At 43.8% G+C, this 16843-nt stretch overlaps 1 protein-coding gene across 4 annotated transcripts; it reads left to right on the top strand.

Moving 5' to 3' along the window:
• Window positions 1–224: 224 nt before the first annotated feature.
• On the top strand, window positions 225–16383 carry slc44a2 (solute carrier family 44 member 2 (CTL2 blood group)). Of its 4 annotated transcripts, none has more exons than XM_076728267.1 (22): window positions 225–409; window positions 6082–6130; window positions 6221–6294; window positions 6933–7017; window positions 7174–7258; window positions 7352–7471; window positions 7597–7657; window positions 7793–7919; window positions 9086–9169; window positions 9310–9422; window positions 9509–9640; window positions 9730–9829; window positions 10371–10463; window positions 10793–10877; window positions 11030–11292; window positions 11447–11541; window positions 11677–11780; window positions 11869–11942; window positions 12073–12143; window positions 12241–12329; window positions 12424–12508; window positions 15502–16377. In XM_076728267.1, exons 1-22 carry the CDS (start codon window positions 373–375, stop codon window positions 15609–15611), a joined length of 2136 nt encoding a protein of 711 aa, XP_076584382.1. In that variant the 5' UTR covers window positions 225–372; the 3' UTR covers window positions 15612–16377. The 4 variants fall into 4 exon arrangements, with proteins under 4 accessions (XP_076584382.1, XP_076584380.1, XP_076584383.1 ...); XM_076728265.1 differs by lacking the exon at window positions 15502–16377 and adding an exon at window positions 12772–14297; XM_076728268.1 differs by lacking the exon at window positions 225–409 and adding an exon at window positions 4114–4268 and having other exon boundaries at window positions 15502–16383.
• The last annotated feature ends 460 nt before the right edge of the window (window positions 16384–16843 follow it).

Here is a 16843-nt window from a genome sequence, read left to right as displayed (position 1 = left end):
AGAGTGAAACCTGTCACTTTCAACGTCTTTCTAAACGCATTATGTCTATTAGTGCCACATTAGTCTTTACGAACCCTCCACACATTCCATTGAAGCGGCAGTGAGACGAATGGTTTTGTCCCGCTCAGTCGCACTCTGATTGGCTGTGGCAGCTGTCAGCTCGCCGGCTCTGCTCTCTCATTGGCTGTCTCTCCTCTCCGTCAGCCTGGAACGCGCTGTGCTTCAGTTTGGACTGGGATGGTCTTTCTCTGAGTGTGTGTGTGTTGCTGTTGCAGTCAGCCACAGTTATTGATGTTTTTCTCCTGGACATTTCCATGGTAACTGTCCTGTCTAAGGTGTGATCAGCAGCCAGCAGCCGAGCACTGAGTGAGAATGGAGCCGGAGGAAAAAAACCCGGACCCTAAATACGGTAAGAGCAGCTCTGAGTGACGGCTTTCTCCTCGATCTTTGCTTTTTCTTGAAACGGGCGAAGAAATGGAAACAATGACTGCCAGGGATGGAAGGGTGTGGACCTCGTGGGTCCTCTGCAGATCTGGAGTCATCCTCATCCTCCCCGGCCCGGCCGGAGTTCTCATCTTTGGTCTCAGGAAATTGAAATTGAATGAAATCAGGCTGATTTTTCATTTGACAGCACACATTGGATGAAGGCGACATGCTGTAAATGGGTGCTTATATTGGACTAGTTTGCCCTATTTCAACACGCTGTGTTAGAGACCAAATCAATGAAGCTTCAAATGAAATCTTTACACAGCTCAGCCTAGTCCTGTAGTGTCGGTGTGTGGCTTAATGCTCCTCATAAAACAGGCTGATGAAGGAAACAGGGTTGTCATCCATTCAGTCAAGGCTTGTCTTGGTATGCTCATGTTAACCTGGCTTCATATTCAGCTTGTTCTGTACTGCAGGGACACACAAACAGGCCACAGTGGAGGAGGAGGAGGTAGTGGATTTGGTTTATTGTGTTTTCCCCTGGGCTCTAAATCCACATATGGTCATTTCATCCATGCCCATCCACGCGCACACACACAGTTTCTCTCACAAACACACAAAAACATTCACTTCACACATATTAATTGCTTTTGTTCGCACTGATTTTTTGCCATGCACAGATTATGGAAACTCCGTCCTCTGTACCAGCCAAAGACATGACTCATCGCTGATTGTTATGTGTGTCACACATGCATTTTCTCAACTTAGCGGCCCACAGCAGCCTGGCGTGGTCGTCTCGTGTCTGGGCTGGGTTGTTGCTCCTATGGACTGTTGAGTCATGAAGTTTCCGTCACCAGTGTTTTTCTTGCTTTAATACCCCATGTCGGTGTTGTTACATGAGAGGGTGGCCACCGGTGGCTCAGAAGCAAACCGCTGTCCTCACACTGGTATTTCATTGGGGAAGACAGCACTAATGCTGTTGGGTTGTGCCTTCTTTCACAATGTAAGATGCTCCCAGCAGCCCACACCCACAGTACTAAGTGCACATCCTCTCCAGTCAATCCATGGAGCTCCCACTGTGGAGCATTTCCTTGTTGCATTCCTGTTTCCATGTAAACAGCTCTTTTAGCCCGGCTCCCCTCCCCCACGGAGGCTAAAAGGTCAAACACCACGGCCCTTTTGGACCAATAAAGCTTTATACGATGCAAACACACTAAACAAATTCCAGCTCAGCAGTGTTCTGAAACATCAGTTTTTATTGGCATTAGAGACTTATGTGTGAGCAGTCCCTTGTTGCTTAGTACAGTTGCTGCTATAGTTTCCCTGTGCTTAGGTGTGCAGGCAGGCAGGCAGGCAGGCTTCAGCCTGCACTGCCTGGACTGTGTTCAGCCTTGTCTCCTCTAACCCTTCAGCTGACACAGTCAAGAGGCCTCCAGTCAATATCATGCTGGCTGGCAATGATTGCCACATCCACGCTGCCTGTACATGCACATGCAGAAGCGCACACAGTCACTACTGAATCTTTCACAATGAGTGTTTGTCATTTGGACTTTGGTTTGGGGAAATCAGACAAGCTGTTGCTGTTTGATCCAAGCAGTGTCTGTGAGGGGCACAGAGAGACAGTGATCTGAGCCAGCGGGTGTCACTTTTTAAGTACTTAGCTCTGCAAAAAGAGGCTTTAATGTTTTCTAAGAGCATGTAGGCCAGTGATCTCATTTCTAGCCATCAGAGGGTAGTTTTTATCAAGCAGTAACAGCTGTTTGATACAGCGGAAGAACAGAAGTACATACAGTAGTTTCTGTGACTCCATCAGTTCCCATATATTAATCATCTTCATCTACACGCCCTAAATATGTCAGGAATAAGAGCAAAGACGACCATACATACTCATCATGTCTTCTCGCGTGTACAGTCTGCACACACACACACACACACACACACACACACAAAATACCACAGTGCCCATTAACCCATTAAGGTAGGCAGGGAAAGGTTCATCTGATAACCCCTCTGGGCCCATTAGTGAATCACATCAGTCATGACATCATCACTTCTTTTAACACACACACACACACACACACACACACACACACACATACACGAATGAACAGACGTGACTAGAAAAACGGATCATATTATTGGCAGAAACAGATATTGTCTTTCTCCACTTTTACATTCAGATTTGCTTTCATTCAGTTTCTAAAAATATTTCATGGTTTAACTGAATACTGTTAAGATCAGCGAGGTTTGGCAGACATTTTTTTTTACTCCATATGGAGCTGAATGCAGACCAGATCATCTGGTGTCTCCTGTGGGTTTTCACCATCAGGGTGCCTTGAGTATACAATGAGCTACCTGAGGAGCCCACTGTACCCACATGAGGGGAAAAAAAATCACATTATTTTTCTCAATTAGATAAACAAGACTATTTACAAGACATTTGGCAACCTTTACACAACAGATCTGCCGGAATGCTTTTCAGCACCATCAGTGATTGTTATGTGGCACAGAGCAGGCAGCTCTAATGGAGCTGTGTCTCTCACATTCGCAGATGGTCCTGCAAATGAAAGGCTGATGGAAAAATCACTTCCAGTGTTTATCCTCTCCTCAGTGAAGAGAAAGAGCAAATGTATACACGCAAAAGTGACGGCAGGAAGACCAAACAGCAGCAGCAAACCCTTTTAACCTTTCATATAAAGGCTGTGTGTGCTGGGATGTTTCTTAACTTCAGGGCGTTACTGCTCCTGTTGTGCTCCAATACAGCTTCAGGACACGGGGTTTCTTACGAAGAACAAGGTTGAGCTGGATGGCCGAGGGCATGGCAGCGCGTATGTAACAGACATGTGTGGGGGGGGTCAGCATTAGTATTGTATTTCAAGCTATGGCATGCTGCCTGTTTGTCACATGGCAGCAGAAGTGGGCAGCGCAGGCCGTGGGCATGTGCCACCAGAGAACATGTAGGATGGTCTTATCTGGGATGTACAGTCCAGCTCAGTGCCTCGTGTGTGTCAGACACGCACAGCGCATTATAACCAAATCATTGTCTGAACAGTGCATGATCCCATCGCAAGAAATCCATTGTTCAGGAAATTAGAGACGTGAAGTGGGAATATTAAAGCACTTGGAGGAGGGATGTGGTCCAAGCGCTGTGACAAGCTGGAGAAAACAGCTTAAAGTAGAAACAGGAAGCTGAGAAAAGAGCGAGGGAAGGCCGTAAATCTTACTGAATAAGGGTTACAGAGAAAGCTGCTCAGTGGCAGTGTTTTGTACAAGTGTGATTGTTTCAAAGCTTATGTTCAGAGCTTTGTTGTGAGGGGTGTTTTTTCGATCATGTGACCACGGTGAGGTGAGAGTGCAGCTGCTTGCATGCTGTCGATGAGCCGTGACAAGGAAACAGCTAACACACGTCGATTTAGTGGATTGAGCTGAAGCCTGAAATAACTGTGGCGATGCCAGAGTGAAACACTGTTTTGACTGCAGAACATGTCCCCCTACTCACATGTCTTTAGTTGGCAGCAGCAGGTTCTCAGGCGCCACAAGTCTTTGTTGCTGTTGCCGCTCCTCTCTCAATTCCCCCATCAATACTGTTTTTGCTGCAATTCCCCTGACAAGTCCCCGAGCCAAGAGAGGGACCGAAGAGAGACAGAGGGGAAAGGAGACGAAGGCAGGGCTTTGAATGCACTGAAAGAAGGAAGTGGAGAGTTTGAGGTCGGAGGACGTAGACTTCATACAGGAAGGAGACATAAAGAAACAACAGGCGCTCATAACAGGCTGAGAGAAATCTATAAATGACAGGAACTGAGAGAGAAATAACGACGGAATGACAAAATACGAGAGACGAGGTACTGTAACTGGATTCATGACGAGCTGAAGGTTCATTCGCTGTTGAATGTCTCGTTGAGATTATTCAAGCATGTCAGATTTCTTGTATACATCCTGTGTTCTGTCTGTATGTTTAATTGCTACTGCAACAAAATAATTTCCCAAATTGGGATCAATATAGACCACAGCTGCACTGACTAAAGGCTCATGTGTAGCTCACTTATTGTGAGGGTTAATGGACGGCTTTAATTCACGTATAACCAACAGCAGACATCCAGAACTTAAAAATACAAAGTCCAGTGATGCCTCTGTTTTGGTGCCAGTTGTGTGTCAGTGCAGTGTGTGTGTGTATCCTGTGTATTAGCAGTGTGTGGTGTAGCAGACATACTGTGTGGAAGCAGCGTAAACAAGTCGCTGGGCTCACCTCTAAGAGCTTAAAGTTCAGTGACGCTTCATCGTCAGTGTGTCATGACGCTGCTGCAGACATGCACAGTAATGTGACAGGATGTGGAATAGCTCATGGCTGTCTGTCTGGAGGATGTTGGTAGTGCAGATTATGTTCTGCACAGAGCTCATTTCCTGTGGAAAACATATTTCAAGGTGAAATTTTAGACGTTCGTGCTCGCCGTGTTAGCTCAGGGTGAGCTCGCTCTGGGCAGAGAGGGCTTGGTTGATGTTTCTCCTCTGCCTTGCATGAAGTGTTTCCATGGTGGCTGGCGATGCCCACAGGGTGCTCACCGTCACCGGGGAGCCATTTTGTGGGTTGCTAGGCATGACAGTCAGGCAGAAGAATCCTTTTGTTCTGCAGACTGTCCTTTGTCAATAAGCACGGACACACACTTCTATATCGCGCTCCTGTGTGTCTCCCACACTCGGAGAGCTCTTGGTGTTCACACATACGTTGGACCTACTCATACATCCCACCATGGATGCTAATGAAGTATTAGTCATTTCAAATACAGTGTAAATTAATGGAAGAAATGCTGCTTCGCTGTGATAAATCAAGGGACTATTTGCTCTGAAATCTCACTCATTTTCAGCTTTGACTTAAATAACAGAAGCAAGGACATTGCACAATTAGTCACACTCATACAGTAAACGTCAGTAAGTTCATTATGACTCCAGAAAATAACATTACAGTTGCATAATCCCAGAATGTGCCACACGAGCCATAAAGCTTCAGTCACATACTGATCTATAGTGCCATGGTCATTTTTACACATGTGCACTGACTGTGCAAGGAGGCGCTCATAATCCAGTGATGATGTTCACAGTATGCAGAGTATCCTTCACGTTTTAGGTTGTTTTTACTTTTGCTTTGATGGCACTGACTGACAGCCAGGCCAGCAAAGACCATTCACAGTTAATCAGCAGGATTTTATAGTTATTGTTCAGTGGAACTGTGTCCTGATGGAGAATAAATGCAGTTCTCCAAATGAGTGATTCCAAGCAAATTTAGAAACTATCAAAATGACAGGAAAGTATTTTCCTTTTGGTTCACATGTTTGAAGCATTTTTTATTTTGTACTGTGATGTGTGACGATATTGGAGAAATATAAATCTTGTTTATTGTTTACCTGTGATGGGTGACCTACATTTATGTAAATCCAATAAAATGAGGAGCAGTCTGTGGTCACAGGTTTCTGTTCAGGACTTTCATCGAGAGCTCACAGTCATAAGTGGTTAGTGGTTATCTTATAGAGTTCCTGAAGTGGCTGCTAGTTCTAGGTCAGCTACCTTAATGCATGTGTTATGAATCATCAGATTGAAGGCAGGACTCTCAGATTTTAAACAGCAGTCACTGACAGGCCCGTTGTCTCTCTTTATCTCCAGGGGAGTCCAGAAAGTTTGACCCGAACTTCAAAGGGCCGATTCACAACAGGTGAGACGTCTCTTTCAGTCGCTGATAATAAGTGTTTTCTTTCTTTAATACAAGATCCCAATAACCACACTCTGCCTCTCCTCCTCTCAGGGGCTGCACAGATATCCTCTGCTGTATTCTCTTCATCTTGGCCTTGCTGGGGTACTTTGCTGTGGGTATCCTCGGTAAGGCTGCACCTCTAATACTGCATTATGTACCGTTTCATTACTAAGATGCTTCTGCTCTTTGAAGCAGTATTTTAGAGGAACCCTGCTATCATTATTTGTGAATTTGTGTTATTTTTATGTATTCCAGACCATCAAAATGAAAACATGTCACACAGTCCACCACAGATGCTAAGTACAATATTAGGAGACAGAGAAAGAGCAACAACATGACATGATTGGAATGTTCCACGTATGATTAATATCTGTGGTCATCGTGCAATGGATTATAACTGAGACACCAGCCTGATGGAGGAAACATACCCAAAGCAGTTTGGTTAACCAGAGACGAGTTATGCAACATGTTTTATTTTTGACAAACTTGCAGTGGAGGTCTCTCTTGCCTGTACCTCATTGAGTGTGTGTTCTCAAAGTTAGAAATTGTTTACATAATGAGGGATGTCATGCTTTGTCTGTCTGCTCTCCCAGAATGCAAACTTCACTATGAACAGAGTCCATCTTCAGCAGCTGGGATTTCATTTAAGTGTTGCCAGCAGAGAGACGATTCATACACCTGAAACTGCAAATCTGTCAGAAAACACAAGAGCAAGAGCAGCATGTGTTTAATATTTGTCGTTTGTGAATTCTCCTCCATGCAGCCTGGTCTCAGGGAGACCCCAGGAAAGTGATCTACCCCACGGACAGCAGGGGGCAGTTCTGCGGACAAGCTGGAACACCTCTGGAGTGAGTCACCTGACAGTATGAACATGGTGTCTGCAGTACATGTGTCTCCTCAGTATTTCAGATATTGATAGACATAACTGTTATCTGACGCCCCTCATTGAGAATATGTGTTTAGCATACAGGCCAAATAAGAGTTTGACTCATCTCCCACAACAGGAAGAAGCCTCTTCTGCTCTACTTCAACATCCTGAAATGTGCCAGTCCTCTGGTGCTGCTGGAGTTCCAGTGTCCCACCACACAGGTGACAAACTGATACCTGCTTCATGTTCGTCGCAACGTTTGTCTCTTTTCTAACAGTCACATTGATGTCACGATTGTTGTTGTTTGTGTCCAGTTATGTGTGGAAACCTGTCCTGACAGGCACCTGACATTGGTGAAAGCCAAGTTAGGCAGCAAGGAAGACCGTGAATATTACAAACAATACTGTAAGGATGGAGTGGACTTCGCCAAACTGGTACATGTTCAAAGACTTCCATCACTCACATTTTATACATGTTAAAGTGATACTGTGTCGTGAACATTACAATGCAACAAAAACTGTTTTAAAAAGCTGACTGAAGGCTGTTTTGCATCATCCAGAGTCCTCCTGAGATCCTAAGGGATGGCTTGTGTCCCGCCATGCTGATGCCCAGTAAACCCTGTGAGTGAAAAGCTGCTTCTTCTTCTCACATACTTAATTTTCACCCACACGACAGACGGATGTGTCCGTGGGTTGTTTGTGTGTGAAGCGGAAACAAGTAGAGCCATATAAACACATCATCTCCTCCCTCCGCAGTCACGCGCCGCTGCCTTCCTGCCTTGGGAACGATGAAGGGCGGGGTGGTGGTGGTGGGCAATGAGACCACCTTTGATGCCGGACAGGGCGTCAATATCAATGCCACAGACGTGTTGGAGGCATCCAAGTGAGTCCTTTTCCCCGTATGGCAATGCACACACACACACACACACACACACACACACACACACAAAATATGCTAATATCCTAGGAACGTTAATCAGTCAATTTGTGCAGCACAGTTTCAGAACTGTCTGATTAACACATGGAACAATCACATTATTCCAGCCCTGAGAGCCGTTAACAAGCCCTGAACAGACCAACAGATGGTCACGAAATGTGTGAAATCTGCAGGGTAAATCAGCAGGGTTCCTCCGAATGCAATGGCTGGTAACTTTTTGATAAAATCAATGCTGAAATGGTTATTCATTTCATGATTAGTGCCACTCTGACAGGCATTTCATCACTGTGTGAATTTAATCCCTTTGGCTTGTGGATTGCTGCTTTAATCTAAATGAGCAGGTTGAAGATATTACCTCATGCTCTCGGATCAAATGTGGACAAATGTCTTTTTTTTTATCATTTTCAAGAGACAAATTGAATAAACCAAACATATTTCTAGATTAATTAATAAAAGTGAATATAATCCTTACTTTTAAGGTGAAGAGAAAATGCTGTTGTGTGGGTAAATGACCCAGTTCAGGCTTGACACTTTGGACACACATCTTGCGACGGCTCACATATCACATCCCCATCACATCTCACTGCAGTGGTCTGATGTCCGATTTTGAGGTCTTTATGCTCTTATTTGCTCCCTACACTGATGTGTGTCTGCTTGTGTTTGCCTGCTTTGGTTCTGCTTTGTTTGTATGCACCCTGGAAGGTCTTTATGTCAGTGTTTTCTGTCAGCGTTATTCCCACGGGGAGGGGGGGTTCAATGCTGCCTGCACGTTATTTATCAAGATGATGAGTATTACAGGCTCTTATGTTCTGCTGGAGACTGTAAACCCACACAACTGAGTGGAATTACTTATTTTAATTTGCAAAGTGGCATAACCGACTTAATGAGTTAACAGCTTCATGGCAGATAACCAGAATTCATTACAGATTATAACCATTATGTAAGTTAATTATTTTTAAATTAAAAGTGTAAATCTGCAGTCTTCAATCTCTTGTCTTGTCTGCTAACCTTTTACTGCATTTTGTCAGGTTCAGAGCTCCATACTTGTGTATGTGTGTGTATATGTGTGTGTTTTGTTTTGTTTTTTTTTAATGAATTTCCTTTCATTACAGGAAATCAAACATGGTTGTTGAAGCTCGTCAAGTGGCCATGAGAATCTTTGAGGACTACACTCAGTCTTGGCACTGGATATTGCTGTAAGTCTGTCTACTTCCTCGTGGTTACAGTGACCAGTGAAACCAGAAAATATGCATGACCACAACTGCCTAGATCATCAGAAAAGGTTCTGAAAGACAACATTCACATGTTAAACATTCGATGTGTCTGCCCTCTGCAGCGGTCTGGTGATCGCCATGGTGGTCAGCTTGATTTTCATCGTCTTGCTTCGATTCTTGGCTGGCATCATGGTCTGGGTCATGATTGTTTTGGTTATTCTAGTCATCGGATATGGTAAGTGTTCAGCCTCTGTCCATGATCGAGTTGTTATTTGCTTTCCTTCAAATGAAAACCCTCCAAACATTTGAACTGTTTGTCAGGGATTTTCCACTGTTACATGGAGTTTGCCAGTCTGAAGGGAGAGCCCGGCGCTGACGTCACCATCCGTGACCTGGGCCTGCAGACGGACTTCTCAGTCTACCTGCAGATCAGACAGACGTGGCTGGCCTTCAGTACGTACCAACGCACTTCCAGCCTTCAACGCGTCTCTGTATGAAGCGTTCCTCAATCCCGTCCGTCTAATGCATTCACTGTTTTGCAGTGATCATCCTGGCTATTGTGGAGGTCATCATCATCCTGCTACTCATCTTCCTCAGGAAGAGAATCCTGATTGCCATCGCCCTCATCAAAGAGGCAAGCAGGTCAGTCTGAGCTGGTGGAGCGTCTTTCCATTCTGTCCAGACTCGCTCACATATTTAAAGCTGCCCTAATCAGTGTTTTTATGATGACAACAGGGACACTCAAAGTGACAAACCCACAGAGAATGATCACCCACTGCAGCTCCCCTCAGCTCTACGTAGCGTTTTAGCTTCTCTCAGCTCATTGTTTTCAGGAGTTGATAAAGACTAATCAGAGCTAAAAGGAGGCTGAATATTACATGAATCAGGTGGCTAATGGCTAATGTGGCTAATGTTGCTCAAGGTCTGCTGGTTTTGTAAACTGGTTGTGCTAACATGTTTAGCATCACATCATTACAATCATGATCCCAAAAGGTGAAAAAAAATGAATGAATGCAGCTTTAATTTTATTGCATTTGTTTTTGAAACAGTGAGAGCCTTTTAGCTCTTACATTTAATCATCGCTGTAAGGGAGGGCTGAGCTGTGTTTGTTTGGGAAACTCTCTTCTTCCTTTGGAGAGCATTATATCTAAACTCATGTTTTGATTGTTGTTTTCTTCCTCAGAGCTGTCGGTCATGTGATGTCTTCGCTGTTCTACCCCCTGCTGACCTTTGCCCTCCTGGCCGTGGTGATAGCTTACTGGGCCATCACTGCTGTGTATCCTTTCATTTGTCCAGATGATGATCAAAGATGGTGAAAACAGACATGTGTCACTTTATAGTCGTTCACTCAACTCAATTTCTAACTTTAAACTGCATATTTTCTTTATTCTTATAACATTTTATATATTTAGCTTTAAAAGAAAAGAAAGAAGAAATCATATAAAAATAATATTGTATATATCCACCCAATAAAGGGCATAAAAAAGATAACTCTCTCAAGGAATTTAAATTTAAATGTAGAAATGATGCAGATGACTCCTGATTGTGGCCTTTTCAGAGATATCCTCCCTCTGTTGACATGAGCTCCTTGACTGATCTCACCAGTTTCTTGTCCACGTCTAATGAGCAGGTATACAAAGTATTCAACAACTCTGAGTGCGAGTATTCACGAGAGACCTGCGACCCCAAGGTACGCCTTCAGATGTCACTGCCGAAATTAACCGAGTTAAGCCAAACAAATATGTTGCTTATATTTGACACCTTTTAGGAAGACGCTGTTTGATTGTGCTACTGTTTACCTGTACGGCATCACCATTCACTGCCTCTTCTCTCTTTCTCCAGACGTTCAACACCTCCAACGCTTCAGTTCAGTGTCCTGACGCAGAGTGCCAGTTTGCCTTCTACGGTGGGGAGACCCTCTACCACAAATACCTCATCCTGTTCCAGTTCTACAACGTCTTTCTCTTCTTCTGGTGTGCCAACTTTGTGACGGCCCTGGGCCAGGTCACTCTGTCGGGGGCCTTCGCCTCGTATTACTGGGCCTTCAAGAAGCCTGAAGATATTCCCGCCTTTCCCATCTTTGCCTCGCTAGGACGCGCCCTCCGGTTAGAGGCTATATTGGGATTTGTGTGTCCAGTCTGTCCACTTATCTGTATTTGTGTCTTTTTGAACTGTGAGGCATATGTTCTGGTCGGTGGGTGGTGCTGTGTGTGACAGGAAAATGCTCAGTGCCCACTTGTGTTTCCTCCTCCTGTCCAGATACCACACAGGCTCCCTGGCTTTTGGCTCTCTGATCCTGTCTTTGGTCCAGGTCATCAGGGTCATTCTGGAGTACCTGGATCACAAGCTGAAAGGTCAGAAGATTTAACTTCAGAAGAAGAAGACGGACCTACTAGATTACTCGACTGTGCATCTTCGCCATGATCAAACGTTTATCTTTATTATCTTTAATTTCCCGTAGTTGTGACAGTCTCGCTCTCATCCCTCAGGTGCTCAGAACAAGTTTGCGAAATTCCTGCTCAGCTGCATGAAGTGCTGCTTCTGGTGTCTGGAGAAATGTATCAAGTTCCTGAACAGAAACGCCTACATCATGGTGAGTTCCCCTGTGACGGCACACGGCTGCATGTGAGATGTTGGCTCTGGTCAGCTTTTATAGAGGTAAATCGTTGTTTTTCCTCCAGATTGCCATCTATGGAAAAAGCTTCTGTCCCTCAGCTCGAGATGCCTTTTTCCTTCTCATGAGGAACATTGTCAGGTGGGATTTCATTACATTCCTATCCACACGGTGGATAAGCATTGGACTACATCATTTATTCACAACTGAAGCTATTCTTAGCCTTATTTGATATGCTCTCATATTCTCTGCTGGGCCCGTTTCAACGCAGGGTGGCTGTTTTAGATAAAGTGACTGACTTCCTGCTGTTTCTGGGGAAGCTGCTCATCGTTGGAATAGTTGGTAGGAGAACTGCTAGTTTTATACCAAAAGTGTGTGTTCATGAAACTGAAGAGAGATCTGTCTGGACTCATTTCTAACTCACATTTTCATTTTATAGGGATCTTCTCTTTCTTCTTCTTCTCTGGAAGAATCAAAGCGGTAGAGGACGCTGCTCCGTCTCTGAACTACTACTGGGTGCCAATACTGGTGAGGGACAGCTGCAGTATGTCTGTATGATTTGATCCCTGTGGGCTTTGATGTCACAGCAGATGTCTTGATGGATGTGATTTTCTTCATCTAGACGGTGGTAGTTGGATCCTACCTCATTGCCCATGGCTTCTTCAGCGTCTACGCCATGTGTGTGGACACGCTCTTCCTCTGCTTCTGTGAGTAATCTTGCGTTCAGCCAGATTTCCTGCAGATCTCCTCTTTTCTTCCTGTTCTCAAGAACTCATACAACTGTCGAAAGCTGAGATGCTGGTTTCTTCTTCCTGCTGTGTTTCTGACTCTGCTTCTCTTTTGTCTCATTTCTCCCTTTATGTTACTTTATTTTCACACCTTCCCTTTATTTCATCTTTTCATTTTCCCCTAATTTCCCATTAACCCAATCAAAAACACAAAAAATACGCATTCCCCACACACGCAAAAGGTGAGGACTTGGAAAGAAATGACGGCTCATCTGAAAGGCCTTACTTCATGTCCCCGGAGCTGCACGAGATCCTCTCCAAAACAAAGAGGCTGGAGGAAGATGGAAGTGGTGATGAGCAGGTCGACTCTGCCAAGCAGGTGGACGAGGTGACGCTGGAGGAGGAGACCCCTCTCCAGCAGCAGCAAGACGGAGAGATCCAACTGAAACAGCAGACGGTTCTCAAACAGGACAACGAGGAGGAGGAGCCTCTGAAGTCCAAGACGGATGTTGAGGAGCCAAAAGAGGAGAAAAATGAAGAAGAAAAAGTCAGTGAGGCAGAGGAGGCTGAGAAGAAAGAAAAAGAGGAGGAAAGCGAAGAGGTGATAGGAGCGGCAGAGAAGCAAGAGCTGAAACAGGAGGAAAAGAGCGAGGAGGCGACGCCTCCAGCTGTGGAGGCCGAGAAAGAGGAGACTGGTGAAAAGAAAGAGGAAAAGGAGGAAGTTCAGGGAGAGAATCCTCCCTCTGCACCACAGGAGTAGATGTTAACAGTAATGTAAGGGCAACCCACCCCCCGACCCCGAGGCTTGGTAAACCTCATGAAGCATAAAGAATGAAAGAAACGTCCTACAACTTTGTGATATGAACGTGTTAAATGTGCAGCATATGACAAGCTAAGATTTCGGATCGCCTTGCCGTGTGAGTGACGTCCAGCTGCAGGAGGCGGCGGGCGGCGTGTGAAGCTTGAAGCAGGTCAAAAGCCCAGTGCATCTCTGTAGCTTGAACAAAATGCTCTCTTGTGTTGGTTTTAGAACAGTGTTGGTTTTTATATTGTGAAGATCTGTAGAACATCGTGAGTGCTGAACCTGTGCCTGATTACTGTCACTAATAGTTATTGTCTTAATCCTGTTATGCACTACAGAACCACCAAGTACCATGTTTACAGTCGAAACACACACATGTCAATCGATGGTGAATCTCTTTCACTGTTTACAATAATACCAGCTGACGCCAAAATGTTACAGACATATTTGATATACTGTATGAATATTGGATCTTTTTTTTTTCCTATGGAACTTGTATATATACAGTAGTGTATGTCTATTATGTATTTTTTGGCTTCGGTCTAGTAGAGATCCTCGCCAAGATGGGATCCCACGTATTGTATTGCCACCGACTTGCCTTGGTATTTCGGACTGGTGTAAGCGCCGCAACTGTGTCACCACGACGCAGCCATCGTGACCTCTGCAGACCCCAGCAATTGTTTACTGGTCCCACCTGCCTCGCCCTGTCCCTGTCCCTGTCCTCTCTCTCTCTCTCTCTCTCTCTCTCTCTCCCCCTCTCTGCCTCTCTCTCTGTCAGTGCTGCATGGTGTTGACATGGCCCTCTGAATGCTCGCAACTAACATCTTATTAAGTCTCTGGATGCTTTTGTACCTTTTTTCTTGTTTGTCACCTTGTGTAAGATGTAAGCTGATTTTCCACTGAAATTACTGATGACATTCCATACTTATTGGATGTTGAATCTCGATTAAAGTTGATTGTATTTAATCATAGTAGTTCTGTTATGGGTAAACACATGAGTTTCAAGGTGGCGTTTGGATGCAGGTGAGTGTTCATGTCCGTCACAGTGAGCCAGGACTTTGGTTTTGTCTTAAAGGGGAACTCCAGCAATTTTACATGTTAGGTCGGGTTTTCAGCCAAAGTACCTGGAACTTTTAGTCCCCAGAACTACTTTTCAAGGAGCTGAAAGGTTCCTTCAGCCCGTTGTCATCTGCATGTCCACCATGTAGATTAGACAAAAAGCATATGATGGATGACAAAGCAGCAGCTGTTTTTACATGCGACTATCCAGCAGGGAGTAACTCCATATTGATTGACACCCGGAGCTGGGACTTTAAAAAAGTTATGGGGTAAAATATCCCCATAACTCAGTTTAGACCCTGGTCCCTGCGGTGGAAACACACTATGACTTCCTCAAAGGTTCTTGGTCCCGGGGGAAGTTCCTGCAGTGGATTTGCTAATGAACACACTGAGTTGCATCATGGGAAGTGTAATATCCTGGGTGTTTGTAACTTGATGAACTCCTGTTTAGTCCCATGTTAGGGACTACAAGGGATAGATTTAGAGCTGTGGGTCCCAACGTTTTTGGTTTGTGACCCATTAGAAGGAAACATTTGGTGAATAATAAAAGCTTATGGACTTTTTGTGGATCTGATTTGTGAACAGTTGAACCAAAGAGTGATTTTTTTTCTTCTCGGAAGGAAGGATTTTTCAATACTTGAGTCAGAATATTTCAGTACAAAAAGAAAAAATCTGAGAAAGCTCAGGAAAAAAAAAAACCATTTCCCTTTTCCATTTTTTTTCTCTTTCTTATACCATTAATCGCCTTTGCTTTCCTCTCGTGGTTTACCTTCTCAGCTTGCTGGAGTGACATCACTGTTGGGTTTGTTTTCAGGCAGAACAAAGCACTGACCACGCCCAACAGAGTCAAACATTTCTACCAGAGAGGGCAGCAAAACACTGCTTTTCAGTTTGATGTTGAGTTTCTGTTTGCCTCCCTCCCTCATGGAAGCCTGATGTTAAATTTGTTGGAGCGCCCCTTTAATTCTTCACAAAACAAATACAATATCAGGCGTTGGCTATCTGAATAATAGATAGGAAATGCATGAATACAAGAACAGTTACATTCCTGCTAAGTGTTACAGGCTTTTGGGAAAATGTTGTTCCTCAACTGCTTCTGTTCATGTCACAGTGGAGGATCTGGAGCGCAACGATGGATCAGCAGAGAGGCCGTACTTCATGTCGCAGGCTCTGCTCTCCCTCCTGAAGAAGTCCAATGAAGCGTCCAAATCCATAGATTAAGTCCCAGCTTTCTGTGTGTGTGTGTGTGTGTGTGTGTGTGTGTGTGTGTGTGTGTGTGTGCTGTTCTTCAATGAAAATCAGAACAAAAGGAGGACTTACAGCGCCATGTCCTGTGCTACATGATGTATAGACAGTATGTTTGTGTCTTGCTGCCAAATGAGATTCCTTCACTGTATGTTATGATATTATTGACCCGGTTGTATTTCGTTACGAAGCCTTAAGCCCATTCTCTTCTGTACTTTCCAACAAGGGAGATTTGTTCCATATGTTCGGGAGCTTGAGTTATATATTATAACTGTAGTTAATTTAAGCATCAGTTTGCTTTCAAAACTAATGTTTTTCTTGTTCATTGTACATTTTTTGTGCATTCTGTCAAGCAGTTAATGTGGAGGCTTTGAAGGGTCCATTGTCTTTCAATGAGATCTCCACTTTATGGCAGATGGAGCCTGTTGATACATGAGTAAAGCTGTGCTTTATCCGTTTAACTAAGCATATTGCACTGTTCACCAAAGCAAAGGTGCTAAACTGCAGGAGATTTAAAGCTTAGTATGATAATCAAAGCCTTAAGAGATTACATATGACCCAAGTGCTTTAACTTGGATTTGAAGTCTTTATTTTTTAATACCATTTTGTTCACACTCTTCACTGAATATAAAAGATATCAATGATTAATGTACAAATTTTGAGTTTGTAAAGTTTTACATTAACTTTCAAGTTTTACATTAACTTTTGTTGTAAACTAATAAAAGTTTGTATTGCCATACCAGTGTTCAAAGAAAAAATAATAATAAAAAAGGCCACTGCTTAAGTTTATCTGGGTACTAAGACACATGGATGATTGCTTTTATCACTGTTGTCCATTATAGGGGGAAATGATTTGATAATGCTGCATTTAACATTCCAAATATAAAGACATTTTGAAAGAATGAGGAAAGTACATGTAAAAGTACAATTTAGAATATAAGAGCATTACATGTTTTACATCTGGACTTCTCAATAAAGAATCATGCTACAATTTCTGAACTTTCAAACATGAACATGCGTTGTGTACAGTCATATAAGTCATTGTATTTATCACATAATTGGCATTTTTGGATATTTTGTGATATTTCTGAAAGAAAGATGACGTTTAGTGGTGAGATGTAATATTTGCTAAGTGAGAACAGACGTGGCTCTCAGTCACTGCTGCAGTATTTTCTATTTATCATACAGGTGTTGAGTAAAACTCATGA

The sequence above is a fragment of the Chaetodon auriga genome, chromosome 4, assembly GCF_051107435.1.
Source record: "Chaetodon auriga isolate fChaAug3 chromosome 4, fChaAug3.hap1, whole genome shotgun sequence".
In the NCBI taxonomy this organism is placed as follows: Eukaryota; Metazoa; Chordata; class Actinopteri; order Chaetodontiformes; family Chaetodontidae; genus Chaetodon; species Chaetodon auriga.
The sequence above is the reverse complement of the archived record's forward strand: the minus strand, read 5'-3'. Positions and strand labels throughout refer to the sequence as shown.